At 56.0% G+C, this 12,393-nt stretch overlaps 4 protein-coding genes across 4 annotated transcripts; 1 reads left to right on the top strand and 3 right to left on the bottom strand.

Moving 5' to 3' along the window:
- Nucleotides 1-630: 630 nt before the first annotated feature.
- On the bottom strand, nucleotides 631-3,344 carry P884DRAFT_222348 (RNA polymerase III transcription factor IIIC subunit-domain-containing protein). The gene is made up of 3 exons (XM_069439520.1): nucleotides 2,959-3,344; nucleotides 2,556-2,898; nucleotides 631-2,500 (listed from the first exon to the last, which is right to left on the bottom strand). Exons 1-3 carry the CDS (start codon nucleotides 3,106-3,108, stop codon nucleotides 651-653), a joined length of 2,343 nt encoding a protein of 780 aa, XP_069298073.1. The 5' UTR covers nucleotides 3,109-3,344; the 3' UTR covers nucleotides 631-650.
- A 1,804-nt stretch (nucleotides 3,345-5,148) lies between these two features.
- Nucleotides 5,149-7,451, top strand: P884DRAFT_199063 (phosphatase 2A regulatory B subunit-domain-containing protein; the record flags this gene model as incomplete). Its single annotated transcript, XM_069438209.1, has 5 exons — nucleotides 5,149-5,172; nucleotides 5,234-5,590; nucleotides 5,652-6,608; nucleotides 6,698-6,996; nucleotides 7,055-7,451. 5 exons carry the CDS (start codon nucleotides 5,149-5,151, stop codon nucleotides 7,449-7,451), a joined length of 2,034 nt encoding a protein of 677 aa, XP_069298072.1.
- Nucleotides 7,452-9,027: 1,576 nt separating this feature from the next.
- On the bottom strand, nucleotides 9,028-10,442 carry P884DRAFT_269169 (uncharacterized protein; the record flags this gene model as incomplete). Its single annotated transcript, XM_069442253.1, has 3 exons — nucleotides 9,028-9,186; nucleotides 9,339-10,223; nucleotides 10,293-10,442. 3 exons carry the CDS (start codon nucleotides 10,440-10,442, stop codon nucleotides 9,028-9,030), a joined length of 1,194 nt encoding a protein of 397 aa, XP_069298071.1.
- A 706-nt stretch (nucleotides 10,443-11,148) lies between these two features.
- Nucleotides 11,149-11,774, bottom strand: P884DRAFT_299157 (uncharacterized protein; the record flags this gene model as incomplete). The annotated part of the gene is made up of 4 exons (XM_069444671.1): nucleotides 11,149-11,495; nucleotides 11,586-11,611; nucleotides 11,677-11,690; nucleotides 11,766-11,774. The coding sequence occupies 4 exons, from the start codon at nucleotides 11,772-11,774 to the stop codon at nucleotides 11,149-11,151; spliced, it is 396 nt and encodes a 131-aa protein (XP_069298070.1).
- Nucleotides 11,775-12,393: the final 619 nt, after the last annotated feature.

Here is a 12,393-nt window from a genome sequence, read left to right as displayed (position 1 = left end):
TCCTTTACCCCTTGTCGGTCGGAGAGGAGGCGAGAGGACGACTGGCCTGGTGGACACGTGGTGGGCTGCAGATGGAGTATAGGGGTTTGGGTTGGTCTGGGATCACAGGCTATTTTTTCGTCCTTTCACTTTTTTTCTCTCTTTCCTCTTCTCCTAACGGCAGTTTTGGATTGAGCTATCATGAAATTGTTCAGATTGCATATGACTGACACTCTGGATGGGGTATGGGCGGAGTAGGCTGGCTTTGACAAGGATCGGATGGGCGCGGGTGCAATGGTAAAAGGGGCGTTGGTGAAATTCCTTTTTTTTTTCTTCTCTATTTTCTCTTTCTCTTTCTCTCTCTCTCTCTTTTCTTTCTTCTTTCTTTTTTTCTCCCTTCTTCTTCTTCCATTTGAGACGACAGAGCTTAATACGGGTTTGGAGGCGGGAGTGTGCGTTTGGGTGGACATAGCGTAATACGAAGCTCTTTGCCCTCTTTCCCCTTTTTGCCTTTATTATTTGCGCCCGCATGAATAGTACGTTGTTGCAATGAATCGTCGTTAAAAACAAATCACAGCCCCAAAACACCGGCAAGTAGGGAGCCAAGTCCGGCTTTGCATGTATATATATATATATATATATATATATAGACAGGCTCATGACGGCCAATCCTACTCGTAGTATCCCTGGCCATCCTCTCCACCATCACCATCGTCGTCTTCCCATGTTTGGGAAAATCCCTCGCCCTTTTCTCCTAATTCCTCCTCCTCGTCATCATCTCCCCCGGCGTACTCCTCTTCATCTTCGTCCTCGTCCTCGTCCTCGTCCTCCACATCCTCCTGGTCGTCTTCGTCCGAATATACACCCTCCTCGTACTCCTCCTCCTGGTCCAAGTCGTCTTCTGATTCATTCTCCTGGTGGAAGGGATACTTCTTCTGGGATACCATCTCCACGCCTTCCTCATCCTCTTCGCTCTCGTCACCCTCCTCCTCGTCTTCCTCCTCACTGTCCTCTTCGTCCATGTCTTCCAAGACTTCTTGGAACGCACGTCCCTCTCTTTGCTCCTCCTCGCCTTCGTCCTTCTCATCTTGCTCTTCTTCCCCTGTCCTGGCGGGCCTGACGTCTTGATCTGTTGCTCCAGCTGGCGTCTCACGTAACACCTCCTCGCCCGGGGTCGATCCTTCCGCCTCGGTGGCCGCGGCACTTGTTTCACCCGCGGCCTCCTTGCCCTGCGTGTTATGTGTAAGTAGCTTGATCATTTTGACCGCCTCGCGCTCCTCTGTCTCCTTAAGCGGGATCCGCACGCGATAATGCGTTCTTCGCCGGCGTCCTACCCCGTCCACGACCTCGCGTCCAGAGGACTTGATGCCGGGCCGCGGGCGGAACTTCCCCCCGCGAAGCTGCTCATACTCTGCTGCCGTCAACTGGAGGTCGGGCAGGCTGATACCCATGCTACTTCCGGATCCACTACCCCCGCCGCCGCCGCCGCCGCCATCTTGCGGCACGTTCTTGACGGCCTCGAGCGCGGCGCTGAAGTCGCTGTCCGTCAGCGTGCGATTGAACCGGATAGCGACCATTTTGCACTTCATGATGGCCTTGGCCACGGACCAGAGCGCGCGGTGGTAGAAACCGCTGATCTCGACGTCGCACTCGGGGCGCACCTCGGCCTCGGCAAACAACCTGGCCAGAAGCGGATCAGTGATGTCGCAGACCTGCCAGACCTTGCCGTCCGTGCTGAACGACTCGCCGTTGAAGATGTGCGTGTTGAGCATCGCGTCGTCTCCAGCGCCCATGTCCTTCCACGCTTTGCCGAAATTGGAGACGCCAAGCTCCTTGCGCCGCAGCGCCTGCCAGGAGCGGCCGACGCTGCCGACGCGCGTCTTGTGCAGCTTGAAGATGAGTGTCTGATAGATGCGGTACTTGGGATCAGAGCGCGGGTCGAGGCCGTACTTGACGAGGGCGTCGCGCCAGGGACCGCCCTTGAATTGGTAGCCGGCGTACTGCAGGCAGTGGCGGACGAGGCCGCCGTTCTTGGGCAGCTCGGCGAACTTGGCCCCCAGCCGGTTCCACATACTGCGGCGCGTCCAGATGGGACGCTCCTCCATGGCCTGCCGCATCTCGGTGATGATGGCGGCCACCTGCGGGTCGGACATGTCGGGCTCCCGGCGCGGGCCGCTCGGGACCGGGTACTCGTCGTGCGCGATGAAGTAGCCGGCGGCGGGGGCGCGCGACGTGATGTTGACAACACGTCCGTATTCTTGGTCCTCAGACAGGTCGCCCGTGGCGTCGGAGGGACCAAGACTGATCTCCTTGGTGTGGGGATTCTGAGCGTAGTTATAGCTGAAAGGGAGGGTGATAGGGGTGAAGTACGGAGGCGGGATGAGGTCGATGTTGGTCCCGGATTCGATCCCGGGTTGAAGGGAGAACTCCTTCAACTTGGAAACGTCGCCGGGTAGAACTTTCTCGACGAAATGCTTCATGAATCTGGACTCTCCTAGCGAATACTGAAAGTCGGCCAGGCCTGGGAAACCATTAGTCTGGGCTCCGGAGGGGAAGTCGGGCGAGAGACGACCGACCTCTGTACCGGTGGGTGTTGTTGACAACACCGACCGGTTCGACCGTGTATTTGCCTACATTGTCCTGGAGTTTGCGCCGGATAACTCGTGGAGTATCGAGCCTGTCCCGTGAGAGAACTTCTGGGGAGACAAGGGCAGGATCCTCGGCACTGGGTTGCTCAACTTCCCATTCCCAGGGGCCGTTGGTGCCCCGCTTGCGCTTCCTTCCGGTCCGCTTTGGCACCGTGACCTTCAAGACGACATTGTGCGTCAGGGCATTATGTGAAGTCAGCGGCCTGGCGGTTGGATTATCGTAGCGCAAGTACAAGGGGACTGATATCTGGGGACTGGCCGAGTCGAGAATCTACAGAGAATCAGCTTGATGCTCTTCTCCTGACGGAGCAATGACCGCGTTGGAACGTACCGCCCGAAAGGCATTATTCTGGCCGAAGGTCTTGATTCCTTTGTCGAGGTTCTTAATGATCATTGGATGTTCCAATGCCCCGAGTCGCCGAGGGGGGATTGTGTATATCGGCGCTGTGTCGCCATCTCTCCCATGGCAAGACGATGCCATGGTAACCGGCACGTGGCTCTGTGACCCCCCGATGGGTTCTCGCGTTTCTCTTTGTCAGAAGCGATGCGACTTCTGCTTCGGGATGACAGAGATGATGATTTTGGCAGATTTCGTCGGTTGAAGCCGAAGCCCTACCAAAACCGAAGATTAAGAGTGGAACTGCAAATTGAAGATCAATTCCCATGTAGCATATCTGCACCTGAATTAAACATTTTACTACAATGATGGAAGCACTGATTTAACAAGAGAAACAGCTCCAGACCCGATATGGGGTTAAAGTTTCGTTGTGGCAACTCAAATTCATATCTTACACTGCGTGCCAAGGCCCCGTAGGAATTACTGTAACAAACCTCCTCCGAACAACGATTTGGAAGGTACCACCAGGCGCTGGTAAGGTCAGGCATGTCCACCTATTTCATCCATGTATGTATGTACCTTACATGCTTCGCACTGCCTTTAACTGGGTAATTCGTTAGTGGCAAACCACTCTTGAAAAGGAGAAAGATGGAAAAGATTATACGGATGTAGGCAAATGGCATTGCTCTTCAATTCGGGCCAAAGTGCAGGATTCCTGCTCACTATCTTATTCCTCCCAACTTCTGTCGGATTTCTTGCTCTCCGCTCCTGTTCTATTTTCTCTTTTTTACCCCTTCTTTCCTATTGTTCCGTCTCTTTCTTGTAGCAAAGGAACCACTGAATACATCATCCGTACCGCACTAACAAGCAAGCCCATCTGAACTGTATTTACCGTACTTGTGTGGACCACTGTAGGGAGTTCCACCGTGCACGCGCACGGATCTCTGATCTTGGCAACTTCGATTGTAGTACAACTTGGCTTGTTAAGCTCCAGGCCGCGACGCTGTGCTTGATGCTAACAGTGCTAATTTTACTGCGACTCACCCTCGCGTTCCTGAGCCCAGCTCCAAACTTGAGCCACTTCTTGCTCACCACTCACCGTGCTATGAGGCTGGGATAGACGGTGGATCTTGTCTTTCCGATACCCGGTTTCTAGTGTTTTCTTCCCACAGTCCACCACAATCGGCGATCCCAGTTGCCCCTCGCAAGAGCACCCAGTGCGCGAGCGCACTCACGTCTCCGATTCCAGCGCGTCCGACTCCCCGAGCGCTTCTGCAACGCATCTCCCTGTAATCCGTACATACCTACACTACCTACCAACCTTAGTTGGCTCGCTGCCTGTCAGAACACAGCTTCCAACCCTGTCAAAGCATGAAAACGGCTGCAGCAAAAGCGCCTATTCGTGTTGATGCATGAAGCCACGAGGGACTTGTGCGCACGACTAGATCAACGGCACGCTCTATCTACCCTCGCTGCCGACCATTGCGAGTTGTGCTTGACCCTGGTCCCGGCAAATCAAGACCCCATCCGACGGACAGGACCCGCGACTCCTGGAGCCCCGCAAATACACCTTAGCACTGGGACATCAGCTCCAAGTACTGGCCGTCTCCATCTCCTAAACGCCTGGCACTGCCAGCACAGCAATCCACAGTGCGTTCTCTTAATAACACAACAATCCAGGCGAGCGCCCTCAAACTATCCCACAGCAGTCGAACCCTCTCCCAGACATTCGGACCAACAGCGCCAAATTCGTTGCGTTGCATTCGACATCAATTGCCGCCTCGCTTTCCCTCTCTCTCCAAAGACCCGCCGTTCTTGACCAGCCCTCCACCGGCAAGAAACCGACTTGGGGCAACACCACGCCGCCCTCTTGACTGCGCCGCCGCTCTGACCGGTGCAAGCGGCACGACTACGCCTCAAAACACGCAGCGAGGATTCTCCGTTGCTGCGTCTGGGGCTGATCCCGACCCGCTTCGAAACATCCAATCTGCTTGTCAACACGGCGGTTCGATCGACGGGGACCGCCCCGGTGGATCGCATTGCATGAGGACGAAGGCCGAGCCGAGATCTTAATCCCTCTCCGCAACTGGACCACCCTCTCTTCAATAGGCTGTTTCGGTTCGCAGAAGGGTCGAGCTGGGCGCCTCTAGTCGCCCCACAGAAGAGAAGCTGTTGTCTTCAAAGATGAAGCGTTTCGGCGCCAGAGTCGTAAGTTGTCGGTGCGCCATCAAAGCCTTATGCACGGTGTTGACGTGATCAACTGCTGCAGCTCTCGCGAGGCAAGGACTCGAGCAAGTCCTCGAAGAAGAACAAAGATTCGAAGGACGGAACAGCATCGCCAAATGCTGCTGCTAGGGATTCCAACCAGTCGCCCGTTTTGACCCCGTCGTCCTCCACCTCGACGCTGAACGACGTCCGCAACAAGCCGCTGCCCCCGAACACTGCCGCTGCGCACGCCGATCACGCCTCGCTGGCTGCTCAGGCTCAGCTTGGCAACACTGGGGCGAACCCTCCTGGCCCCGAGAGGTTCGGGACCGGCGTACCTGGGCAGGGCGCAAACGGCGCCGGGACACCTGCTAGGCATGGGGCCCTACCTCCGACCGTCATCATTAGCCCGAGTGCACCGGTAAGGCCCCGGGAACTTCGTACCGATCAGTCTACGAGGAGTACTGACGCCTGCTACGTAGCATGTTCCGCCGCCCGGCGCCCCCGAGACCATGCCTCATGATCTCGCCCCACCCAAGGCGGGCCAGAAGTCCCTGATGTACGATCGCTTACAGCAGACCCCCAAGGATGTTCTTGACGGTCCCAAGACCCCGAGGCGGCAGCACTCGTCCCGCTTCGACATCTCCGCCCATCGCGAGCTAGAGAAGCTGCCCGGTTTCCACGAGGTGCCCCCCGCACGACGTGAGGATCTCTTCATGAAGAAGATCGAACAGTGCAACGTCATCTTCGATTTCAACGACGCTAGCGCCGATATGAAGTCGAAGGAAATCAAGCGATTGGCGCTCCACGAGCTCCTGGATTACGTCGCCAACAACCGGCAGGTTATCACGGAGCCCATGTACCCGGTCGTTGTCGGGATGTTTGCAAAGAACCTGTTTCGCCCGATCCCGCCTCCCGTGAACCCGCAGGGAGAGGCTTTCGACCCAGAAGAAGACGAGCCCGTGCTGGAAGTCGCCTGGCCGCATATACAGGTCGTGTACGAGTTCTTCCTCCGCTTCATCGAGAGCCAGGACTTCAATACGAACATCGCAAAGGCGTACATTGATCATAGCTTCGTCCTCCAGCTGCTCGAGCTGTTTGACTCTGAGGATCCTCGGGAGAGAGACTTCTTGAAGACTACTCTGCACCGCATATACGGCAAATTCCTCAACCTGAGATCCTTCATCCGCCGCTCCATCAACAACGTCTTCTTTCAGTTCACCTACGAGACCGAGCGATTCAACGGCATTGCCGAGCTGCTGGAGATTCTGGGCTCTATCATCAACGGCTTCGCCCTTCCCCTCAAAGAGGAACACAAACTCTTCCTGACGAGGGTGCTCCTCCCTCTTCACAAAGTGAAGAGCTTGAGCATGTACCATCCTCAGCTGGCCTATTGTATCGTGCAGTTCCTCGAGAAGGATGCTTCGCTAACAGAAGACGTATGTCATTCCCGCTTTGCACATTGAGAGAAAAGAAGCAAGGAAGAAAAGCACCAAAGAGGGCATCCGCATACTAACTGGGAACGCAGGTCGTGCTTGGCCTTTTACGGTTCTGGCCCAAGGTCAACAGTACCAAAGAGGTTATGTTCCTCAACGAGGTCGAAGACATTTTCGAGGTTATGGATCCGGCCGAGTTCGCCAAGGTCCAAGAGCCTCTGTTCCACCAACTCGCCAAATCCGTGGCGAGCCCCCATTTCCAGGTCGCTGAGCGTGCCCTCTACTTCTGGAACAATGAGTATTTCTGCAACTTGGTCAGCGACAACGTCGAGATCATTTTGCCAATCATGTTTGCGCCGCTCTACGAAAACTCCAAGGGACACTGGAACAGGTTTGTATCTAGATCATCGTCGGTTTGGCCGGACCGTCGAGGCTAACTTCCCGATCAGGACGATCCATGGCATGGTCTACAACGCCATGAAGCTGTTCATGGAGATCAACCCCCAGCTCTTTGACGATTGCTCGCACGAGTACACGGAGCAGCAGAACAACGCTGCGGCCAGGGAGGCTCTCCGCCAGAGGAAATGGGCAGCCATCCAGGAACAAGCCAACCGCAGGAAAGCCGCCATGGCCGCCAATGCCGCCAACGGTTCAAGTGACAAGTCCGGGCCGCCGCCGCGACAGAAGGCTGTGCCGACGCTGCCGCGCGTCGACGAGGTGGACACGGCCGATGATAATCAGAAGAGACTGAACTCGCTGAAGCTGCAAGATGGTGACCGGAGGGATCGCCGGCCGGAGATGCACGACAGACAAAACTCAATTGGCTCGGCGCGAAGTCAGCGGTGATTAGAGACCGTCCTCGCTCCTTCCAATCCCGTAAGCCGTGGGAACGAACCGGGCATCTACCACCCTATAATATCGAAACACAAGTTCTGATGCCGGTGTTTTGTCACGAGTCGGGTCATCGGTGCTGGTTGGAGATAATACATACAAGTCGAGCAGGGGACCAACGGGCTTCACCAAGGGTGCACGGTCAGGACATGGTCCCTCTGTTCGTCGAGTGGAGTGGGCCTCCTCACCTGCAAAGAGAAGGAAAAACAGGAACAAAGGGAGATGAAGTCGTGGAAGACAGGATCGGACTGGATTGGACTGGATGACACGCCCGCGAGTGAGAAACACACGCGGCGAAACCAAACCCCTCCTTTCCCCCTTTGGCCCATCTTTCCATTCCCGGCCCTTCATTTTTTGTTCGGCTTATTTTCTACCAACTTATCTCTCCTTCCCCAGTGATTCAGCTTTTCTCCATGTTTCCCCCCGCTTTTCTTACTTTACTTTTCCATTTTTCCATGTCTTCTGCTTCGTCGAGTCAAAGTCTCTTCTTTCTATAGTGGGCCCTTTTAACAAATGAGATGGCTATTCCGTGCGTGGTCTACTACTAGGATAGTCCACCCCCTTGCTGTCCTTATTACCCTACATCCAAGCTGAAGCAATAGCTGCTGGCTGGGCTAAAGAGTGGATGAGTACGGATCGGCTTTTGTCCCCCGTTTTGTTCGTAGGGATGAGTGGGAAGGAGGCGTGTGCCCTTGAGGCGGGACATCTTGGCATCAGTATCCTCGGTAAATAAGCAAATTTCTTGGATGGGGGTTGGTACGGAATCTCTCAGGTGTGCGGAAGTGGCTCATGATAGTTTGGGTACTGAATAATAGACGGCGGTATTATTTTGCTATCATTTGGCTCCACGCGAAAGACGGCTCTCACGGCCGTCTGATCTCATCACCCTGCTCGGTTGATGACGAAGGCAGGGAAGTAGCACCCATTTTTTTTTTTTTCAAGACAGAGCAAGCTACCCGTATCGTTCCGCTAGCGCCAGCCACTCGGGCCATAACCTCCAACCCCTTGGTAGCCTCCTCTTCCCTGTCCGTGCTGATGGAACCCATTTTGATTACTCGCAGCCGGTGTCTCTGGTGGCGGCGGCGGGGGTGGAGGAGGCCACCCTCCCGGGAAAGGGGGGGGTGGTACCCCGGTTCCACCGCCGGGGAACATGAGATTCGGCGGTGGCGGCGGCGGAACGGGAGGCCACGAGCCTTGGTAGTTTGGCGGCGGAGGCGGGGGGGCTGGGAAGCCCATGCCGAAGCCGGGCTGGAGTGGCGGTACCGCAGGCGGCACGGAAAAGGGCATTAGTGCTGGCGGGGGTGGTGGAGGAGGCGGCGGCGGAGGCTGTGCTTGATTCCAGCTGCCAGGAGGAGGCCGGTTCGGAGGAACGAACCCGTTGCTTGGCGGTTGAGGGGGTTCTTCATGAGAATAGGGTGAGGATCGAGGCCGGCTCCTAGATCGGCTTCTGGAGCGCGCGGGAGAGAAGTCCGGACTCCGTGGATGGTACCTCCCGTCTCGATTGTCACCAGCGTACTTCCCGTCGCGAGGCCTAGATGCGGACAGTGACCGCCGCCGACGGGACCGCGAGCGGGACCTGCTTCGCGATCGCCGATAGCTGCGGCTCCTGCGTCGATCTGAGCTGGACCGGGACCGGGACCGGCTCCGGCTCCGGCTCCGGGCCCGTCCCCAGCTTCGGCTTCGGCTTCGGCTACGGGAGTGGCGCCTCCTCTGCGGAGATGCTGACAATCTTGGCCGCTTAAAGGCAGGCCGACTGGGACTCCGGCTGGATATCTCGCTGCGGCCCCCATAGCGGCTTCGGGATCGACTATGCGAACGGCTGTATGACCGTGGCGAGCGCACCCTGCCGCGCTCGCCATCGCGGCCATCGTCCTGTCCACTACCGCCACGTCTTCGGCGCTTCATCTTCTCGCAAAACGCACGCGACCAGCCGTAGTACGTATCTCCGCCAATGATCTCTCCGGTTATCTCGTCGATTTCGATACGCTCGCCTAGAGGGCCAATGCAAGGCGGTGATTCATCGTGGTTCGCCTCCGGAGAGTAAATCTTGTCGATATCTGCGAGCAACTTCTTGACAGCCTCGACGAGACTCTTGTCGGCTGGGCCCTGCGAGAGAACAAGGGGCTTGATCATCGAAGGGTTCATCGGTCGGGTCGAGTTCGGCTCCAGAGCAGGAAGCCAGTTCCCTGCAGGAAGATCGTACCACGGTGTCGAGGGGTCGCCGTGCATTGCTGGCATGACCCATGGTGCCGTCTTCGCCGCCTTGGCTACGGGATCGGTCGAGGTGTCGGCGTCCTTGTCATTCTTGCCCTCGTCACTGGAAGATGGGCCTTCGTCGACTGCAGCTTGCAGTTGCTGAATAAAACCGGGAGCAAAATATCCGTTTTCCTCCCAGAGCCCAATCAGATCGTGGATTTTCCGAATATGCTTCGGACAGTTGTTGAAGGCTGCAGCGCTCCGAACCAAAGCAGGGAGGGTCGGTTCCAGCTTCTGGGCGAATTCCTTGTCTCGATCCCGATGATAGACGTGGTAGAGAATGTCGCTCAGGATGTAGAGCACATGAAGGCGGCGGCGCTTGGCAGAGGGTATGCGGCCGCTTTTTGGATCTCCAGCCGGGACATGGCTAGGCCCTTCGAACGACTTGGACAAAGCAACCAGATACTTGCAGAACGGGGCGATGCGGGATGATGAGGGAACCAGATTGCCGAGAGCCCATTGTTTGCATCTCTGGCGCGCGGCTTAGCCCATGGGTCCACAACGGGTATAAAGCGACACGGATGAAGCGTGTTATCAAACCTGGACATTGGAGGGCGAGCATTCGGTGATGGTCGAGTTGACGAGGGCGAGCATCGACTCAATGTCGTCGCGCGAACACGGCCGCGGGTCTGCACGGAAGAGGGCTCCCGACAGTGCCGTCTTGGCGACAATAAGCTCTGCAGACGCCATTGTGAGTGACGCTGACCAGAGAATGGCGACGGAGGAGCGCTGCTCTCGGCCTTGTCGCAAACAGGCGCGCAGCTTCGATGTATCGTCGACTAACGCTCGCCTTGAGTTTACACTAGGGCCGCGCTGACGATGGTTGGTTTTCGGCAACGGTGCCAAGCCGCCCAAGGCTTTCTGCCCTGCAGCGTGGGATTTGCGCACCGGGAGACCCACCACGATCCCGGCAGCCGGACATGCAACTATCGAAGTTTCGGGTTGGTCCGGATCAACACAGATGATGGTGTACACTACGGACTAAGTACGGATCCGTCGCTACTCCATTCGCGACTCATAAAAGTTGATTCATGGACAAGCAGATGTCGATCCGCAATGTACGCATAGCTAGCCCGCCATAGTCCAAGAGCCCCCCCCCCTCCTTAGTCCATCTGTGTTCAGAACAAGAGCCCTAGAAGCTCTGCAACTAAGAATAGGTTTGCGCAAACGGTAACTAGAGTACACGGAGGATGTATTGCGATGATGAGTGCGTCATCGGCGTGCTGCCCGAAGGTGTCTTGCGATGTTGTCTCGATCGCGATAGTGCCTCCTCAACTTCAGGCTGTCGTCGTGTTATCGCACCAAAAATAAACTCAAGGAGAGGCGATTCCCGCCGCTTTGTTGCCGCTATTGAAATCCCTATTGGTTTTCGCCCCAATCGCACCCAGCCAGCGGCCTACGAGAACCGATCGCCCTTGGGACTCCTGAATGGAACGCTTGCCTCGTACTTGCTCTTCTCTAAAACTCTCTGGCTTTCGGTAGCCGGCGCATGTCTCGTCGGAGCAGGGTCGCTGCTGGACTCCTGGCTCGGGGAGCCTGCCGTGTCCGTTCTCGCGGGGCCGCCGTTCGCCGGACTGCCGTTCGACCCACCCACGGTCGCGGCCGACGAAAGGGGCCGGTTCGGCACGTTCTCGGAGTGCTCGAGTGATTCAATCATGGCCTTCTTCCTCCGCTGCTCCTCGAGTCGACTCTGACGGTCCGCATTGATGTTCTTCTTCGCAAAATAGTATGCCGCGCCGCCGGCTGTGAGGAGCGTCAAACCAGTCAGCCGCCCAAAGATTGCTATTTATCCCACTTCCACGTTCTTTTCGACGCAGGGAGATGTTTGCATACCGACACAGAGCGAGCCCCAGCCCATCCTATGTGGGACTCTTCATCAGTCTCGAGCGTCAGGTCGGGCATAGTGGCGCGGATGCGATCTTACCAAAAAGACTTGACCTGCAGAGCACAGAACTGCTTTAGCACCAGAGTGCGCCAACCAGTGTAGTAGCATGAACAAATGGAATCACTTACGGTGTTCATGGTGCTTGTGGAAATCTGCCACTGGATTCGAGACCCAAGTTCTGAATGCGCGCTTCTCAATGTTGAGGCGTTTTGTCTTCGCCAAAATCTCTCGGGTCACAACGGGTTGATGCAATTGACAAGAGCCGAGCTCGCAAAACGGTGACAGGGGTCTAGCAAAAGTCGTACGTTATCCGTAAAAGATTGTTGGAACCAAAAAAAGAGTGGAGCATACTGCAGCTATGTACGGAATACGTAGTGTAGTTACACAACTCCGTGGAGCAAGCCCACTGCGGCAATTCGGACGCTTCCAGGAGTTATGAACATCTCAAGAGTAATTAATCCGCAGCGTTGTAGTAATGTAGTGCAGTGGTGAACGCTGTAATATGTCTGCTGACTAGTTTTGTATTCTGCACTGCCAGTCTGCGAGCGCATAATAAATTTAGAATAAAAAAATAAAAACAAAATAAAATGGCCTGAGCTGTTTCTACATAGACATCGACAACACATTATCACGAAGTACCTCGTACGCAGAGCGGGAATAGAAGTAATGCAGCGCGCCTTGAAAATGACAGTTCACAGGCAACACTGTCCTAGAATCTTCGTCGTTGCAGCAAGCGAATGCTTGACACCACATACT

Source organism: Thermothelomyces heterothallicus (assembly GCF_042370625.1).
Source record: "Thermothelomyces heterothallicus CBS 202.75 unplaced genomic scaffold P884_scaffold_9, whole genome shotgun sequence".
Lineage (NCBI taxonomy): Eukaryota > Fungi > Ascomycota > Sordariomycetes > Sordariales > Chaetomiaceae > Thermothelomyces > Thermothelomyces heterothallicus.
The sequence above is the reverse complement of the archived record's forward strand: the minus strand, read 5'-3'. Positions and strand labels throughout refer to the sequence as shown.